This window comes from Mustela putorius, unplaced genomic scaffold, assembly GCF_011764305.1.
Source record: "Mustela putorius furo isolate JIRA1106 unplaced genomic scaffold, ASM1176430v1.1 tig00000179_pilon_pilon_pilon, whole genome shotgun sequence".
NCBI lineage: Eukaryota > Metazoa > Chordata > Mammalia > Carnivora > Mustelidae > Mustela > Mustela putorius.
The window spans coordinates 14,223,902-14,242,120 of NW_025421305.1; the positions used below are offsets into that span (position 1 = coordinate 14,223,902).

Genomic DNA, 18,219 nt, shown 5'->3' on the forward strand with positions numbered 1-18,219 from the left:
CCTTCCCATTTTCTTCACTCCATGATTCTTCCAGCACCTAACAAATTGCTTGGCACTAGATATACGGTAGTTAGTTGAGTGATAGTTGAGTGATTCCTCTTTCAAACACATAAGACTATACCTTGGTTTCATCTGTAGTGATCACTGTGGTGTGCTACTCAGATTCCCCTTTCATAGCCCAGCTGCTGGGAGTGCTGGCTACTGACAGCTCTCTACTGAGTCCTCTCATTGGCACTTCCTTGCCCAAAGTCACACCTTCCCATTGTCAGCCTGCATCCAATGACTGGTCGATGGGGGTTTAAGGAAAGGTTATAAAGTCCTAGCACCTCACCCCAATTTGGGATAATTCTGAAGGACCATCCTAGTTCAGGATCTCCCAGAGGAGGCAAAAGTTCCTAATGCAACTGCACCACAGTTCTACTTCTCCCACTTCTCAAGCCTCATTCCTTCACTCCCACAAGTGTTGATCCAGACACCACTTTCCAGTTGATTTCCTCAATGAAACTCTTCATTTCATAGCCTGTAAATATCAAAATTCCTCAATCCTATCAACTTTATATGACAATATGTAGAAAAAATTAAGTGCTATGAAAGCCCTAGAAGAATGAATTGAAATCATACATTTAAGTATTATCCATACATTTTCATTCTCTAAACAAGGAATGCAGAATACTGAAACACAGCTCATATGAAACACATAGTAGCATAAGAATTGAATTTAAAGGGATCATATATAGAGTCTCTTTCTTTTTTAATATAAAATATTGGAAACCATTTACTGATAGTCCATGTTATAGACAGTTTAGAGCATTAGAAATGTGCAGTTCTGGACTATCAACTATTGCTTTATTAAACAGTCTTCTTGAAGGAAGTTTATGAGCCATCTGCATCAAAATTACGGGGGATGTTGTCTAAAAACACAGATTCTAGGGCCCCACTTGAATCTACAAAATCTCTGGAATGGGCCTCAGGTAATCTGCATTCACAACAAGTCATTCACCTGATTCTTAAGCACCCTACAGTTTGAGAACCCTAGTCTAAAAAGTCAGTCACACCAAGTAACAACTTGTTTCTGTTTCACCTGGTAAGCTAAAATCCTGAATAACATTTCAGCAGAGAAACTCAACTCCATGAGTTACTGTCACTTCAATATTAAAAACCAGCAACATCCCAAACCGTTCATTATATATCTACTTTCTGAAATCCCATTCCTGGGTATATACCCAACAGAAATGAGTGCTTTGTCTACCAAAAGGCATATTCATAAGAATATCCATAGCGGGCTTATTCATTAAAAAATAAAAATGACTCAATCACCCATCAACAGAAAAAAATACAGCATATTCACATACTAGGATCTTACAAAGCAATTTTTTTAAAATCCCTGTTGTTCACAAAACAATGGATTCATCTCAAAGACGTAATTTTGAGGAAAAGAAACCAGATACAAGAATACATATTTATATTTTTTAATATTGTTCAAAACCAATCAAAAATAGTGATAAAGTCAGTCAGAATTAGTGGTCACCTTCTGTTGGGGAATACTGATAAGGGGAGAGGACATGGGTGCTTCTGAGGGCTGAAAGTATTACATATCTCGATCTGAATGGTGGCTACAAAGATGTATACATATGTAAAAATTAATCTACTACCCAAAGTTGTATACTTTATATAAATTATACCTCAAAATAACAATAAAAATAAGGGGGAAAGAGGTGTACCGAGCAGAGCTTGGTAAAAACAGTTATACATTCAGACATTATGCCTGTTTACCAGACACTGTGCAAGGGATGTTAAAAGAATAAAACTGACTTGGTCCAGCCACAGAATTCATTTAATGGAAATGAACATGTAAATGAACACCTACAACACACACATGAGCATTCAGAGTCATTACGTGGCACCTAATTAACTGGACAGACTAGAAAAAATACTACAGAGGCCTGATCCCAGCTTGAAAATAAAACAACTTGGGGCTATTGAGTGGCTCAGTCAGTTAAGGGCCTGGCCCTTAGCTTTAGCTCAGGTCCTGAGCTCACGGTGCTAAGATGGAGGTCCCAGCAGTTCCAGGCTCAACTGTAAGTAGGCTTCCCCTCTCCCTCTCTGCCTGCCACCCCCACTCACAGTTGCACTCTCTCTCAAATAAATAAATCTTTTAAAAAATCAATAAATAAATAAAAATGAAATAAAACACCACCTTGGGAACAACTGGGAAAATCTAAAACTAAATTTCCAAAGTATGATAACTACAAATTTCCTAAATATCATAACTATGTTGTGGTTATTTAGGAGAATGTCTTCACCTTTAAAAGGCGGGTACTATGGGATGCCTGGGTAGCTCAGTCAGTTAAGCATCTGCCTCAGGCTCAGGTCAAGATTCCAGGGTCCTGGGATGGAGCCTGAGCCTTGCATCAGGCTCCTCCCTCTGCCTGCAGCTTCCCTTGTTTGTGATCTCTCTCCCTCCCTCTCTCTGACAAATAAATATCTTAAAAATAAATAAATAAAAGCCGTGTGCTAAAATACTATCTAGGGATAAAGCACCATGATATCTGCCAGCTAGTCTCAAATGGCTGAGCAAAAATAAATGAATGTTATTTTATACATATATGCATATATAAATATGTATATATGCACATGAATGCAGTTTTTTAAAGATAAAGCAAATGCAGCAAAATGTTAAATAAAGATGAAAGCAATATCTGTGCTCACTGTACGATTGCTGGAACATTCTATCAGTTTGAAATTTTCCCAAAAAAACTTCAGGGTAAACCAATGACACAAAGCTCTAAGTATATTTTTGCAGTTTCTTTCAAATATCTATATTCACAAAGAATCAGTAGTACTCATAAGGTAATGCTGCTAACTTTTATACCCCTTTAAAGGTTTTGTAATATCTGAAGTGTGGCTAATCCTTTCCTTGCACCCCTAGAAGTTATGACTTAAAATATGCTTTTTTAATTATGCTGGTAATAAATATTCCCACAGAATCACAAGGATTCCCACATTTAAGTCTTTGTCTTTCTCCACATTATCACTTAGAAGATTCCTACTGCCAAAAGGCCACCAGTACCTGGCCAAATTCCTATAACACCAGCCATTTAATCATCCACCCATTTAATCATTCACCAATTCAAAAGGGGGAAATGTAGTTACTGAAAAATGTGATTCACAACGAGAAAATATTTAAAATTAGTTCATCTGGGGCTCCTGGGTGGCTCAGTTGGTTAAGCAACTGCCTTCTGCTCAGGTCATGATCCTGGAGTCTGGGATCGAGTCCCACATGAAGCTCTCTGATCGCCAGAGAGTGTTTCTCCCACTGTCCTCTCTCCTCTCATGCTCTCTCTCTCATTCTCACTCTCAAATAAATAGATAAAATCTTTAAAAAAAAAAAAAATTAGTTCATCTGCTCATAACCTAAACTATTTTATCAGACATACACTGGACAAAAGATACAGAGAAACTAGACCAGGGTTAGAGAACTAAACACAATGTTTAAGAATATTTGCTAAACTCAATGTGTGACCTTGAACAAGTTTCCTAGGATCCTGCACCTCTGCGTCCTCATCTACAAAAGCAAGGGATTAGATTAAGGGCCTTCCAAATTCTAAAGCTGTATTTTTTAATGTGTGGGTGGAAAAGAAGAAATGTTCTAAGACAATAAACTAGGCACCTCCATATGGAGAGACAAGAGGTTTTAAAAGAATTTCCAAAAGGACAGATGAAAACATATTTGTTCACCAAGTCTTCATTTTCTAAAAACAAGACAGCATTCTTTAAGACTCATAAGAAGGAAGTTCAAGGCCAAAAAATTATCACTTCTCCTATTGAGAAGCATGCTCATGTAATTCACTGCCTCCAGATTTAGAGTATTAAAATCAATTCATTTTTGTCATGTCCAAGGAGTTAATTTCAGAACGTAATCTAAAACTCTGGAATTGACTTATGAAGCAATCGTGCCCTTCCAACAAGTTTCTTGGTGTCAACACTGGAAAGAACAGGCCAAGTCTTCCGGAAAAAAAATAAAGAGCAGATTCGAGCACAAAGGCTTTGGAGCCGGACGGTTCTGGAATTACGCCTTAGCTTTGCCCCTACCTGCTTTGTGACAGAGCCCGAAATACTAGCTCTCCAGGCCACAATTTCCTCATCAATGATGAGGATATTGATGACGCCCTTATAGTGCTGCTGAAAAGCCTAACAAGAAACTACAAGTAAAATGCCCAGCTCAGTACCTGGCCCACGGTAAACACTCCAAAACAAAAAACCAAAACAAACAAACACTTGTGATTATTACGCTATAATATATGCTATATAAACGAAGGGATCCAAAAGATAATTGTCTTACTTCCCCAACTGGTAAGCTGGTAAACCTCATCTTATTACCACCCTTAACAAACAGAACAGGTGGGAAACTTCCCTGCCTCTTCCCAGAACAGACCAGTCAGCAAGCTGATCCTGGGAAGGCATTCCCACCTATGACAGCTCCCCAGGGACATAAAAGTACATCTGAAGGGCATTTTCCCCCCTCCCCAAAGAAGGGCCGCGGAAGCCTCTGCCCACTGCGCTGGGTGAGGTAAAAGCAGCAGAAACTGCCTAGGCCCCCACACCTCCACTTAGAAGCTCCCCTCACCCGCCTCCCCTCCCGCCCTCAGAAAGTGAGAGGGCAGCGGCAGCCGAATGGCCCGACTCCTCGCGGGCTGAGGACGAGAGCAGACCGGCGCAAATATGGGCCCGCTCGCAGCCACAGCCACAAGCGGGCAGTCCTCCAGAGCAAGCCGTCCGCGGGCCCGGCAGGGCAACCCCATGTCACCCAATGTCACCTATTGCGAAGTGACCCCGAGCCGGGCCTCACATCCCCTCACACCTCACCCACAGGAGCCACGTCTCCCACCTCGCCCTTCCTCCTGCCGACCCTCGAAGAGATAGCGGGCGGGGCCGCAATACCTGGGCGGCGGCCCGCAGCGCAGGCCGGGACCCGCGGCTCCTAAGGGCGGTGGTAGCCAATAACCGGCTGTAGAACATGGAGGCCGCCATTTCTGAGCCCGACCCCGTCCCCTCGGCGCCGTGCGCAGGCGCAGAAGCGCGAGGCGCCCGGCGACCCAGCTGCTCCTGACGCGGACTCCAACCCGTGGCCCCACCCATGGCGGGCGGGACTTCTGGTTAACTCTGCGAATGCGGATTCCCTTAGCAGAGATTGCCAGTTCAAGCAAAGTTGGGCTTGACAGGCACCTAGCAAACTTTGACCTTTGGAGCTAACCTCCGCAGCCTCAATATGCGACCTGAGACCAGAAAGCAACCCGAACACTTCCTAGTAAAGTAGTAAGATGTGGTATTGGAGAGATGACCAGCCTCGCCATCTGTGTGATCCCAACTTCTCTGAGCCTCAGCTGCCTTAACCGTAAGATGGTGGTCGTTGAAAAAATAAGCACTCAGTGTCTGCTTTGTGCCAAAGTCTGTGTTGATACAGCAGTGAATAAAACACCAATTCTACCTTAAAAAAAAAAAAAAAAATAAGACGATCAGCCACTAGTTACCAATCCAAATGGCACAGAGAATTGCCTAGGAAGCTTTAGAAAAACTTCCTTCACCAGCCCCATTGGAGGATGGAGTCAGGAATCTATATTTCTTAGAGCTCTCAGGTGAATGACATACACACTGAGCATTGAAAGCCCTGAGATGAGACGTGTGCCCCATCCAGACTTGACCACTGGACACACGGCGCCTATTTTCCTCTGGATATGTGGTTTTAAAATGTGTCGAAGAGTTTTCAATGTTAAAAAGATGTTAACCCAGGAATAGATTGGAGGGACTGACTAGCATTATACAGGCTCTGGTAGCTGCTTCTGAAGTACAGTGGCCCAATGCCCAGAACAGCACTGTATAAAGAAAAAAAAAAAAGGAATCTAAAACAGCCTATCAACTCAGGGAACAGAAAAGGGCTTTCTGCAGTCCTCCAAATCTCTGAGCTCTTAAAGACAAAACTTTCTCACGGATTTTTTCATTTCACTGCACTTAGGCAGGACTGTCCTTAAAGCTCGCTTCCTCACTAAAAGATAGGTACAGTTAGAAATAGGCAGAGTGGGAAAAAGCCATTGGTAGTTCAAATGTCTCTTGCTCTACCCTTCTACTGTCAATCATTGCCAGTCAAATAAAATCTAGATATCTGCCCAAAAAGCTGGGGCTGGGACCTACCAGCTTCTGTTGGAAACACCTATCCCATCAGATATGAATAGGACATACTTATTTTCAAGCCATTTTTTTAATTGCTAGTAAACACAGCAGTTGAACAACCAGGTACAACAAACCATCTGAGTCCAAGGCCAGTTATTTAAAGGGCACACGGGTAAACTCAGAATAAGTCAAGGTGCTAAAATAAGATGTAAGGCTTTACCCCTGGTAGGAGCCTGAGAGGCTCCACACCTTTCAAGTCTGCATCACAGGTGAACCATTACACATCTCCCCTGTTGTGCCCTCTTCCACCCTAGCTTAAAAACAGGGAAGGCAGCAGCAGAAATATGGAGTAAGTCAAGAAGTGAGAAAGAGAACATGCAGATTATGTGGGACTGGCTCCTTTGGAAACCTAAGCAAGAGGCAGAGGTGCATTCCTTCAGCACTCCTTGACTGTGTTCAGAGCTCTGTATGCCTGGATACCTCATTAAAAGAATTCAGTGAGGTAAAATGATGTGACTCCTACCTGCTAACCTTGTTTCAGCATCAGGCAATCAGTCTTAGAAAATGAAATTTCTTTACTAAGAAACTACTTTTTCCACAACAAACATTTTTATCATTTTTTTCTACAAGTATCTCAGAAACTAGTAGGCAGAATGTATTAGGTGGAGGATAGGGGAGAGTATATGAGGAAGGGGGGAAAAAAGAATTGTACTTCATGCATAATGCTATTCTTATGCTCAACCTGTAGTCCCCCACTTTGTGTATCTCTGCCTCTACCTGGAGATTAAGGATGAGCGTGGTGTGCAGGAAAAAAGAGGAAAAGAAATTTCCTAGGGAGAGACTTTAATTTTTTTCACAGTTCTTTCAAATCATTAAAGGATATAACATCTGATGTAGCAAAATCATTGAAGGTATAATAATACCCCCCCCCAAAATTTTACTGCCTAGAGCAAAGACTTATCTAAACTGTCCTATTGGTTAGGTGATGGGGATTGAGAAGTGTACTTGCTGTGATGAGCACTGGGTGATGTATGGAAGTGCTGAATCACTATATTATACACCTGAAACTAATATAACATTGTATGTTAACTAACTGGAATTAAAATAAAAACTTTAAAAAATCTTCTAACTCACTTAACAAATAACTTTGCGGTATTTGAAACAAATATAAATGGAATTTTAGAGGAAAGAGCTGACTTGGAAATGTTAGCAGTGCCTATCAGTGTTAACACCATCTAGATTCAAGAGACTAAATATGTAGCCAGTTAGTGGGTGCAGACTTACCAACACAGGTGAAAAAAGTGGCTTTCATGAATGACATTGAAAATGCAATGGATAAAATGATGGAGACTGATTCAAACTTAGAAACAAGTATGACAATTCACTAAGGTACAGAAAAGATGTTTGGGTTGTATTGTAAGTCATACAAAAAGAAGGAGGCAAGTTTAAAATGTAGTTCAAATTATTCTTGCTAAATTTTTTTAAAGATTTTATTTATTTATTTGATGGATAGAGATCACAAGTACACAGAGAGGCAGGCAAAGAGAGAAGGAGAAGCAGGCTCAGCCTCTCTGCTCAGCAGAGAGCCTGATGTGGGTCTTGATCCTAGGACCCTGAGATCATGACCTGAGCTGAAGGCAGAGGCTTAACCCACTGAGCCACCCAGGTGCCCCTCTTGCTAAATTTTGTTACAGAGAAATGAAACGCTTGAAATTCTCAAAAAATAATAAATTGTCCTATTGTTAACTATAGAATTAATAGAATTACCAAGTGCTGCAGAAAAAACTTCCAATATATCTGCTTAGCCTGAACTTCTATTGATGGCTGAGTGAATAACGGTGATTTACTGAACACTTAGTTTTTGGTGCCAGATAATTACATATTTTTTTTTCTATCCTTTATTTTGTTATGAGACATTTTCAGATTCTCTGGTTTTCAACTTATTCCATTTTACCCATCCAATCTGTGCCAAAGAAAGAAACAGTTACCAGATTTACACAGAGTATAAGGGTGAAGGAAGAGGACATACAATGTTTACACAAGATTTCTCTTAGTTCTCTTAAAGCCTCAGAAGTAATAGTAGGAACACTTATCTAGACCACCCTAGAATGGCAGTAGCAAAAGACAGAAACACATCTTAGTAATCCTCACAATCCTGCATTCTACAGAAGGGAAAACGGAGGTTCGGAAACAGTAAGTAACTTGCCCAGAGTAAACAGCTTTTACTTGATTGCTCCAGCACAACATCTGAACTGGTTCTGTATGGTAAGAGCTGGTTCCATATGGCAAGAGGAGAATTCGAGAAAATAACTAAGATTCATATCATCTTATCATGTTCATTAACCTTTTACTTTTCACTCCATTCACTACCTAAAGGAAAGAATGATGCTGCAGACCATCAGGGGACAGGTTCTGAGGTGTAAATGCAAGGGTTGAGAACTGCAAAAGACTGAACTTCAAGTTTCAAAAGCCAGAACGAAGAAGGACTCAAGGAAAGTTTATGCCTCAGAATTAGAACTGGAATTTCCTCTCTCCTAGAGAATTTGGAGAGAGGAAATTGGGAGAAAGTAAGACACTCTGGTGGTTTCTTGAGGAGGGCCCCTGTGTTTTATACTTTCCAATGCCACTGTGTCCCGGATGAAGGGTTATTCCGCTCCCAAAGAGTTTTGGGGATTTAAACAAGAGATACTAGAAGAAGACACAAAATCCCCTGATCACACTGGTGGCACAGAAGGAGTGGAAACTTCTGACAGTCAGGTGTACCTTTGCAGATGGAGCTAAATCATATTCCCAGGATTGTACCCATCCCACCAAAGATGGGGAAGCCTACAAGGGCTTCCAGAACCATTGACAGCTATGTAGACAAGCATGGAGAGATGGCAGATGGAAACATGTAAGGATAGACCTGTAAGGAACAATGACACAGAGCATATGGGAAGAGGAATTTGACAATAAATGTCAGCTTAGTTATCTAGCAATACCAAAGACTAGCTGTTCCATGCTCATCTGTCACTGCAATTATCTCCTGGATCTAAGGAGGAGGGAGGGAGATAGCTCCTAATTTACCAGAGGTTAATTTTCTGGCAGTTGATGTAATCAGGTTAATAATAGAATTCAACTCTATATGTACAAAAAGAGTCGTATCTCTCCTACCTATGAAAATATGAAATGAACTTGGCATCTCTGCTCCACTGGGAGCAATACTGAAGGCAGAAGATTTGTCCTGCCCCAGTCTTGTCACACTTCCACCTTGAGGCTCTGAGGGAAAGTTGCCTTGAAGAATCTCCTGAACCAAAAGACACTTGATAACATGGTATAGTCAGACAGGTGGGCTCTCAGCCACCCTTGGTTTTTATGTGAGGACTCCAGATTTCTTATCTGCCTGATTCCAAGGCACATGTTAAGTCCACATGGATTCAAGGAAACTATCTTCCAAAAGTGTTACAAAATGTCCAAGCCATACCCAGCTTCATATAGCTGGATGTCTTCAGTAAAAATAACAGGGAGAAAGGTGACTGAAAGGCCAGCTGTTTAAACCAAGATAGACTGAATGTGACTTAAGGGTCCTGACTAAATTATTAGACTGGACTGTTTTGAACAGATTGAATATTTAATGAATTCTCTACAGACCCATATGCAAACTAGTGACAAAGAGTTTGGGGAGAAAAAATGAAAGGAAGGAAGGAAGGAAGGAAGGGAGGAAGGGAAAAAGAGAAAGTAGGTCATTATTTCTGTGCATCTGAGTTGTGATGTGAGTTAAATTTGTTAAATTTAAATTCTGCCTTAATGCATACAATACCATGCTGTGTAAAACCATAAGGAGGGTACATGAGTTATATACACCTTTGAACATCAAACACAGGACAGGCTGGAAGGACAACACTGCTCTCCCAATAAAGTCCTAGAATTGGGCAGGGCAGGAACCCTTGTGCCTGGCTACCCTACCCTTTAACTGGGAGTCTGGATAAACTGGAAAGGAGATGTGGCAATACAAAGCTCTGTTAGGTTCTAATGCTGCAGGGACTGCTGGTATACCTTGGTCAACTAGTTGGGAACCCTGCAAAAGGGAATTGTGTGGATTCTCTAGAACAGAGTGGCAACTAAGTGGGCTGATTTACACTTCTCTTGTATGATTCATAAATATCAGCTCGGTGTCTTTTTTCCTTCATCACTAATTGTATTTCGTGTGAATCACACCACCTTTTTCCATATGCATAAATATTCTAGGAACAAATTGTTTTCTAGTTTGCTTAAATACAACGAAACTATTTTGTTACACGGATAATTGATGTGAAATGCTGGGGTTCGGGAACGACCTGTCAAGAAGGATTTCTTGAGATGTTTTTCATGCAAAAGGGGTGGTTCTATTAAAGCTCAGGGACAGAATCCGAGGGCAGTAAAAGCTGCCCTGGGGTTGTGCGTGACTGATTACACACTTTCAAGTTGGGAGAGGGTTAGGGATGATATAAGTCTCTAAGGAATTTGGAAGAAAGGCATCCAGGACCTTGAGAGCCTAGCTGTTGTTAGGAGAAGGTCATTTACTACTGTCCTGTAAAAGCTTAGTCGTGAGATTCTTCAGATGTTTATCAGTGGGACATATGCTTGGAGGATAATTGCTAACATATATCTTGCAGTAGGTAGAATGGGTAGAGATAAAGGGAGTTTCCAAAGGGATCTTCATATATTAAAGTAGACTTACAGAATCCTGGAGGTCAGGCTAATGTCAAGCTAAGCTTGCCTTTTGCCTTTAGCAAAGTATGAACATTGAGGCAGTTGAGTGCCTGGAGGAAGGTCACACAGCCTGTCCCAAATACTTGTCAATGGACTGTAAGTTTAAGGAAGTTTAATTTTTTTTTTTTAATTTTGCCTTTGTTCTCCACTTCAATAGTAAGGAGAGAAGCTTCTGTTCAGCTGTTCATCTATAGGGCACTTACATGTCAGTCACTGCTCCAAGTCCCCAGAACGCTGAGATCAAAGACTCTCCTTGACCTCAGTGCTTCTCTGGCCTGATGCTATTCTCTTTTCACATCTTTACACAGCCCTACAAAGCATAGGAAAGACCAAGCTACAACATGTAAACAGACTTTATTGAAGGCGTCCAGACAGTAAAATGGAATTATAAACCCAATAAAAGAAAACTTTAAACTGGCTACTAAATGTGACCCCTGAATGTCACAGGATGTCCTTGCCCACCACTCCCTTTAGACCCTGACTTCCTACTGTGTGTAAGGAGTAGCCTACTCCTTAACAGGATGTCTGTGACCTTGAACATGCTGTCCCCGTCCTCCCTTCCCTTCCCCCATCTCCCCGCCCCAGCTCAGGCTACAGCCTAAGGCTAGCTCCCAGGAAACACTATAATCTCCAGAGAACAACTCCACACACAAGAATGACAAATTTTAACATTGGTAAAATAGGGCAGTTTAGCTCTGGGCAACCTTAGAACTCTCTTCTGCATAACTGCCAACTCAACTTTTTCTTTCTGCAACTCCACAATCCATTTTTCTTTCTTGGCTATTTTTTTTTAAGTCAGATTATTGAGGTATAATATACATATAGTAAATTTCACCCATTTTAGTGTATAATTCTGCATTTTGAAAAACACATAGCTATGTTATCACTGCCACAATCCAGATAAAACACAGTTCCTTTATCCATATCTCTCATGCCCTTTTAGTCCAACTCCTCGCATGCTCAGCTCCAGGCAAAACTGACCTTTCTGTTATGTCTATAGTTTTGCCCATAACAACATGGCATAGAGATGGAATCATACATATGGTAGTTTTTTATATCTAATTACTTTCACTTAGTATGATGTAAGTTTATCCATGTTAAATGTACCAAAGTTTGTGCCTTTATATTGCTAAAGGCAATTTAAATTTTAAATTTTAAATTTTCTATTGTCTGAATTTACACTGTATGAATGTACTACAGTTGACTTATCCCTTCACCACTTGAAGAACATTTGAGTTATTTATAGTTTTTGATTATTATGAATAAAGCCACTAAAATATTTACATACAGGTCCTGAAGAGAACGTAAGTTTTCATTTCTTTTAGGTAAATATCTAAGAATGGGATTACTGAATCGTATGATAAACCAATGCTTAACATTATATGAAACAGTAAATTGCTTTCCAAAGTGGCTGTACCATTTTGCATTCCCACGAGCAATGTGTGAGAGTTCTGATTTTATGAACTTTTAAAAAAAATTCTTAATTTATTTGACAAGACATTTTTTTTAAAGATTTTATTTATTTATGATTTGTCAGATAGAAAGAGAGCAAGCGAGTGCGCACACAAGCAGCAGGAGCAGCAGGCAGTGGGACAAGCAGACTCCCAGCTGAACGAGGAACCTGATGCGGGACTTGATCCCAGAACCCTAAGATCATGACCTAAGCCAAAGGCAGACACTTAACTGAAGGAGCCACCCAGGCATCCCAACAAGAGATTTGTGTGAGAGTTCTAACTGGACTTCAGCATTTGGTATTACCAGTCTTTGTGGTTAAAAACAAACAAACAAACAAATAAACAAAATAAAACACTAAAACTTATTCATTCTAAAAGATGTATAGTTACCTCAATGTAGTTTTTTTTTTTTTTATTTTAAGATTTTATTTATTTATTTGACAGAGAGAGATCACAAGTAGGCAGACAGGCAGGCAGAGAGAGAGAGAGAGAGGGAAGCAGGCTCCCCGCTGAGCAGAGAGCCCGATGCGGGGCTCGATCCCAGGACCCTGAGATCATGACCTGAGCCGAAGGCAGTGGCTTAGCCCACTGAGCCACCCAGGCGCCGCCACCTCAATGTAGTTTTAAATTTTTTAGAGACTCATCGTGTTGAACATATTTGCATGTGTTTATTTGCCACCCATATCTCTTTTTGATGAAATCTCAGTTCAATAATTTTGCCCATATATTTATTGGGTTGTTAGCTTTATTATTGGGTTTTGAGGACTCCTTACATATTCTAGAGCCCAGTCCTTTATCAAAAATGTGTGTTGCACATTTTTCTCCTAAGTCTGTAGCTTGTCTTCATTTTGAAAAATAGTTTATATCTTTGTTAGCTCAGGCTTCTATAATAAAATGTCATAGACCGGGCAGCCTAAGCAACAGATGTTTCTTTCTCACAGTTCTGGAGGCTAGGAAGTCCAAGATCAAAGTACCAGCAGATTCGATTCCTTGTGAGAGCCCTCTTTCTGGTGTCCCACCTTCTTATGTCCTCACATGTTAGGAAAGGAGAGATCAAGCTCTCTGGTCTCTTGTAAAGGCACTAATCTCATCATGAGGATCCCACCTTTATGACCTCATCTAAGGCCACTTACCTCCAAGTCCCCATAATTAAATATATGTGGGAAGAGCACTTCAACATATAAATTTGGGGAGGGATGAAATACAATCCATCCTTAATTGTGTCTCTCAAAGAGAGTAAGTTTTAAGTTTTGATGAAGTCCAAATTATCAATTGCTTTCAACAGATCATGCCTTTGGTGTCCTAGCTAGGAAACCTTTGCCTAACCCAGATAACAAAGATATTCTCTTATGTTTTCTTATAGAAAATTTATACTTTTAGGTGGTTTTATTTAGGTACAGTCCATTTTGAATGAACTGTTATATGTGGCACCAAGTATAAATGATCTTTTGTTTTTGTTGTTCTAATACCATCTGTTAAAAAAGTCTATTTTCTGGGGTGCCTGGGTGGCTCCGTAGGTTAAGCCACTGCCTTTGGCTCAGGTCATGATCCCAGGGTCCTGGGATGGAGCCCCACATCATGCTCTCTGCTCAGCGGGGAGCCTGCTTCCCCCTCTCTCTCTGCCTGCCTCTCTGTCTACTTGTGATCTCTCTCTGTCAAATAAATAAATAAAATCTTTAAAAAAAAAGATTAAAAATAAAGTCTATTTCTGGCTTCTCCATTCTGCTCCATTGATTTATATGTTTATGCTTTAATAAACACCACACTCTCCAGGTGCCTGGGTGGCTCAGCTGGCTAAGCATCTGACTCTTGGTTTCAGCTCAGGTCATGATCTCAAGGTCGTGGGATCAAGTCCTATGTCAGGCTCCATGCTGGGCATGAATGCTGCTTAGGAGTCTCTCTCTCTCTGTGTCTCTAAAATAAATAAATACATACATGCACACACATGCATACATATGTACATACATGCATATACACACAGGCATGCATACATACATGCATGCACACATACCACTCTCTTGATTAGCGTGGCATTATCCTGGGTCTTAAAATCAGGTTATGAATTTTCCAAGTTTTTCCATTTTAAAAATTGTTTTAATTATTCTAGACCTTTTTGCATTTCTATATAAATTTTTATTTTTTTTTCTTTTTTTTTTTTATTTATTTGACAGAGATCACAGTTAGGTAGAGAGGCTGGCAGAGGGGGGGGGGGAAGCAGGCTCCCTGCCGAACAGAGAGCCCGATGCGGGACTCGATCCCAGGACCCTGAGACCATGACCTGAGCCGAAGGCAGCGCCCTAACCCACTGAGCCACCCAGGCGCCCTCTATATAAATTTTTAAATCGGTCTGTCAGTTTCTACTGGGGGAAAAAGGCCTTCTGAAATTTTGGCTGGGATATCAAAATCCATATACATCAATTTGAAGAGATTTGACTGTTTAACCACATGTAGTCTTTTGATCTATCATGGTGGTATTTCTCTCCTTTCAGTTAATTTCCTGCAGTAACTTTTCATAGTTTTCAGTGTACAGGTTTTGCACATCTTTTGCTAAAGGTATCCCTTAATATTTTATATTTTCCAGGATATTGTTTTTAAAATTCAGTTTCTGAATTTATTAAGTATATATATGTGGGAAGAGCACTTCAACATATAAATTTGGGGAGGGATGAAATACAATCCATCCTTAATTGTGTCTCTCAAAGAGAGTAAGTTTTAAGTTTTGATGAAGTCCAAATTATCAATTGCTTTCAACAGATCATGCCTTTGGTGTCCTAGCTAGGAAACCTTTGCCTAACCCAGATAACAAAGATATTCTCTTATGTTTTCTTATAGAAAATTTATACTTACTTTATAATAAAGCATTGAAGATCTCATGTAACTTATTGAGTACTGTAGTGGAAGTGAAAAGCAGAATGATTGTATACATACTGGGAGCTGAATCCCACTGTAGCTGGCCAGCATCATAAGAGAGTGCCATGCTGCATATCACTACCCTGGGAAAACATAAAAATTCAAAATTCAAATTATGGCTTCTGTTTTCACACTATCATAAAGTCAAAAAACTATAAATAGAACCATCATAAATCGGGAGACTAGCTGTATATGGAAATATAATTGATTTTGTGTATTGACCTTAATCCTTTGAACTTGATAAACTCATGTATTTGTTTTCGTAGCTTCTTTGTGGATTCCTTAGGATTGGCTGTGATTAAAGATAGTTACTCCTTCCTTTTCAATTTAACTATCTTTTATTATTTATTGATTTTATTGGTTGCACTAATAGAACCTCCAGCTATGTGATGACTTCAAATGATATCCTTGCTTCTCTCAAATCTTAGTCTTTCACCATTGTATTAGTCTGCTAGGGCTGCCATAAGGAAGTACCACAGACTAACTGGCTTAAATAACATTTATTTTCACACAGCTCTAGATTCTAGAAGTCTAAGATCAAGGTATCAGGGGGCTGGCTTTTTCTGAGGGCTTTCTCCTTAGCTTGCAGATGTCTGTCTTTTCCCTGTGTTTTCAAGTGGATTTTTCCTCTGTCTGCGTCTAACTTCATCTCTTCTTTAAGGATACCAGTTATACTAGATTAGGATTCACCCTATTGACCTCATTTTAACTTAATTACTTCTTTAAAGGCCCTATTCTCTAAATATAGTCATATTTTGAGGTATTGGGGGTTAGGACTTCAACATACGAATTTGGGGCAGGGGAGCATGACTTAGCCCATAACAACCGTTAAATAAGATGTTAGTTGTAAATCTTTTAAATGCCATATATAAGGTTGTTAAAATTCCCTTTAATCCTAGTTTGCTTAACTCTTTTTAAAATCATTAATAATTACTGAAGTTTCTCAGGTTCTTTTCTGCATCTGTTTAGATGATTATATGAGTTGGGACACCTGCGTGGCTCAGTGGGTTACCTTCTGCTTAGGTAGGTCATGATCCCAGCATCCTGGGATTGAGCCCCACATCAGGCTCCCTGCTTAGTGGGGACTCTGCTTCTCCCTCCCCAGGCTCTTGTGCTCTTGCTTACTCTCTCTCTCTATTTCTCTTTCCCTCCCTCTCAAATAAATAAACTCTTTTAAAAAATGATTAAATGTGTTTCTTTTTTCTCTCTTTTAATGCAGTAAACTACAAGGATTGATTTTTCAAATATTAACCTCACCTTGTATTTCTGGGAATAACTCCATTCAGTTATGATACATTATCCTGTCTATATGTTGCCAATTTTTATTTGGGAAAATATTATAGAATATCTTTGTGGTGCATAACATATTAAAGGGTGTATTTCTGGGTGGAAGGAAAGATGCTGTACAAATATGTAGTCATTTACCAAAACATGAAGAAGAAACCTATTACTTGAAATATGTAGGCAAGTATCAGGAATAATAGTTCAAAGAGCTAAAAGTGAATGGAAACCAGGACTAGTGGGTAAAGTCATCCCTACTCATCCTTACTTGTTTTTCTACCATTTGAGTTTTAAAATTGTAAGTGCATTAGTTCAGTAGAAGTAAAACCTGATTTATATTAATGAAAAAAGTAAATCCTCCCCAACCAGAGACTAGTCATTTGTTCTTTTTTAGTTCATTTTCATCACAACTTTAATTCAGCTGGGATTATTTTGGTGGGTGCATGTTGTGCAAACAACTGGGACAAGTTCTTTCCTTCCCCCCAAACTAGCTTCTCCCAGCACAATTCATTGTCTTTAATTTTTTTCCATGTTGTGTTAATACTTTCAATAATTTATACCAGGTTGTTTCTATACCATTTATCCTTGCCCTAATAACCATGCTGACTTGAGCTATACATAGAATGAATTTATATGGTGGTGGAGAATCTCATCCAAACAAAAAAAGAAATAGGATATGCAAGGCACAGAGGTTTATAAAGGCGGACAGCTGGTAAATGCACGCTTTGGATAATCTGAGAGTAGATATTGATGTAGAAATTGTTGGGGTTCGGGGCAAATGCTCAGGAAAGAATTCTTGAGATGACTTTGGTGGTTTTATTAAAAGCAGGAAGACAGGACCTGTGGACAGAAAGGGCTGCCCTGAGGTTGTGATGTGTGACTGATTATGTACTTTCAAATTGGGGGGAGGTTAGGGACAGCACAAGCTTCCAAGGTATTTTGGAAACAAGGTTCCCATGATCCTGACAGGCTGTTGTTCGGGAAAGGTCATTTATTTTTTTTTTTTTAAGATTTTATTTATTTATTTGTCAGAGAGAGAGCGAGCAAGAGCGAGCGCAGGCAGACAGAGTGGAAGGCAGAGTCAGGGGGAGAAGCAGGCTCCCTGCGGAGCAAGGAGCCCGATGTGGGACTCGATCCCAGGACGCTGGGATCATGACCTGAGCTGAAGGCAGCTGCTTAACCAACTGAGCCACCCAGGCGTCCCGGGAAAGGTCATTTATTACTGTTTAGTAAAAACTCAGTCCTGAGACCCCCTCAGAAGTATATCAGTGGGCCACATGCGTGGAGGTGATTACCAACATACATCTAGGGGTATAGAAATATAGGAAATTTGCAAAGGAGTTTTTGTATGTTAAAGAAGACTTACAGGATCCTGGGGCAGGAGGTGGGGGTGGAATCCTCAGGTTGATTGCCTCTTGCCTTTAGCAAAGTCTTAACATCGGAGAAGCTGAGTTCCCAGCGGAATGTCACTCTGCCTGTTTCAGGACTTAACAATGGGCTGTAAGTAGTAAGGAAATTTAATTTTTTCGTCTTGGTTTCCCTTATCAGATATGGATAGCAAGTGTTGAAAGTGCAACAGTAAGTGGCATTACTTAAAACAAAGCCTTGAGAGGCAATCCTTAAGGGAGGAATCATTAGCTTCATCAACTGAGATAGCACCAAGGTAAGCCCCTCC

The 18,219-nt window shown here is 40.3% G+C and overlaps 1 protein-coding gene across 2 annotated transcripts in view; it reads right to left on the minus strand.

The window, feature by feature from the left end:
- Positions 1-18,218, minus strand: part of SUCLA2 (succinate-CoA ligase ADP-forming subunit beta) — a 60,550-nt gene extending 42,332 nt beyond the window's left edge. Inside the window, exons 1-2 of one of the 2 annotated variants that reach the window (XM_013059844.2) lie at positions 17,911-18,218; positions 15,201-15,346 (exon numbers count right to left, since the gene is read on the minus strand). In XM_013059844.2, coding sequence (XP_012915298.1) covers positions 15,201-15,317 — 117 coding nt within the window. In that variant the 5' untranslated portion in view covers positions 15,318-15,346; positions 17,911-18,218. Of the gene's footprint in view, positions 1-4,941; positions 5,098-15,200; positions 15,347-17,910 lie in introns of those variants that run through there. The other variant, XM_004759183.3, reaches the window with a different exon arrangement.
- Between the last annotated feature and the right edge of the window lies 1 nt (position 18,219).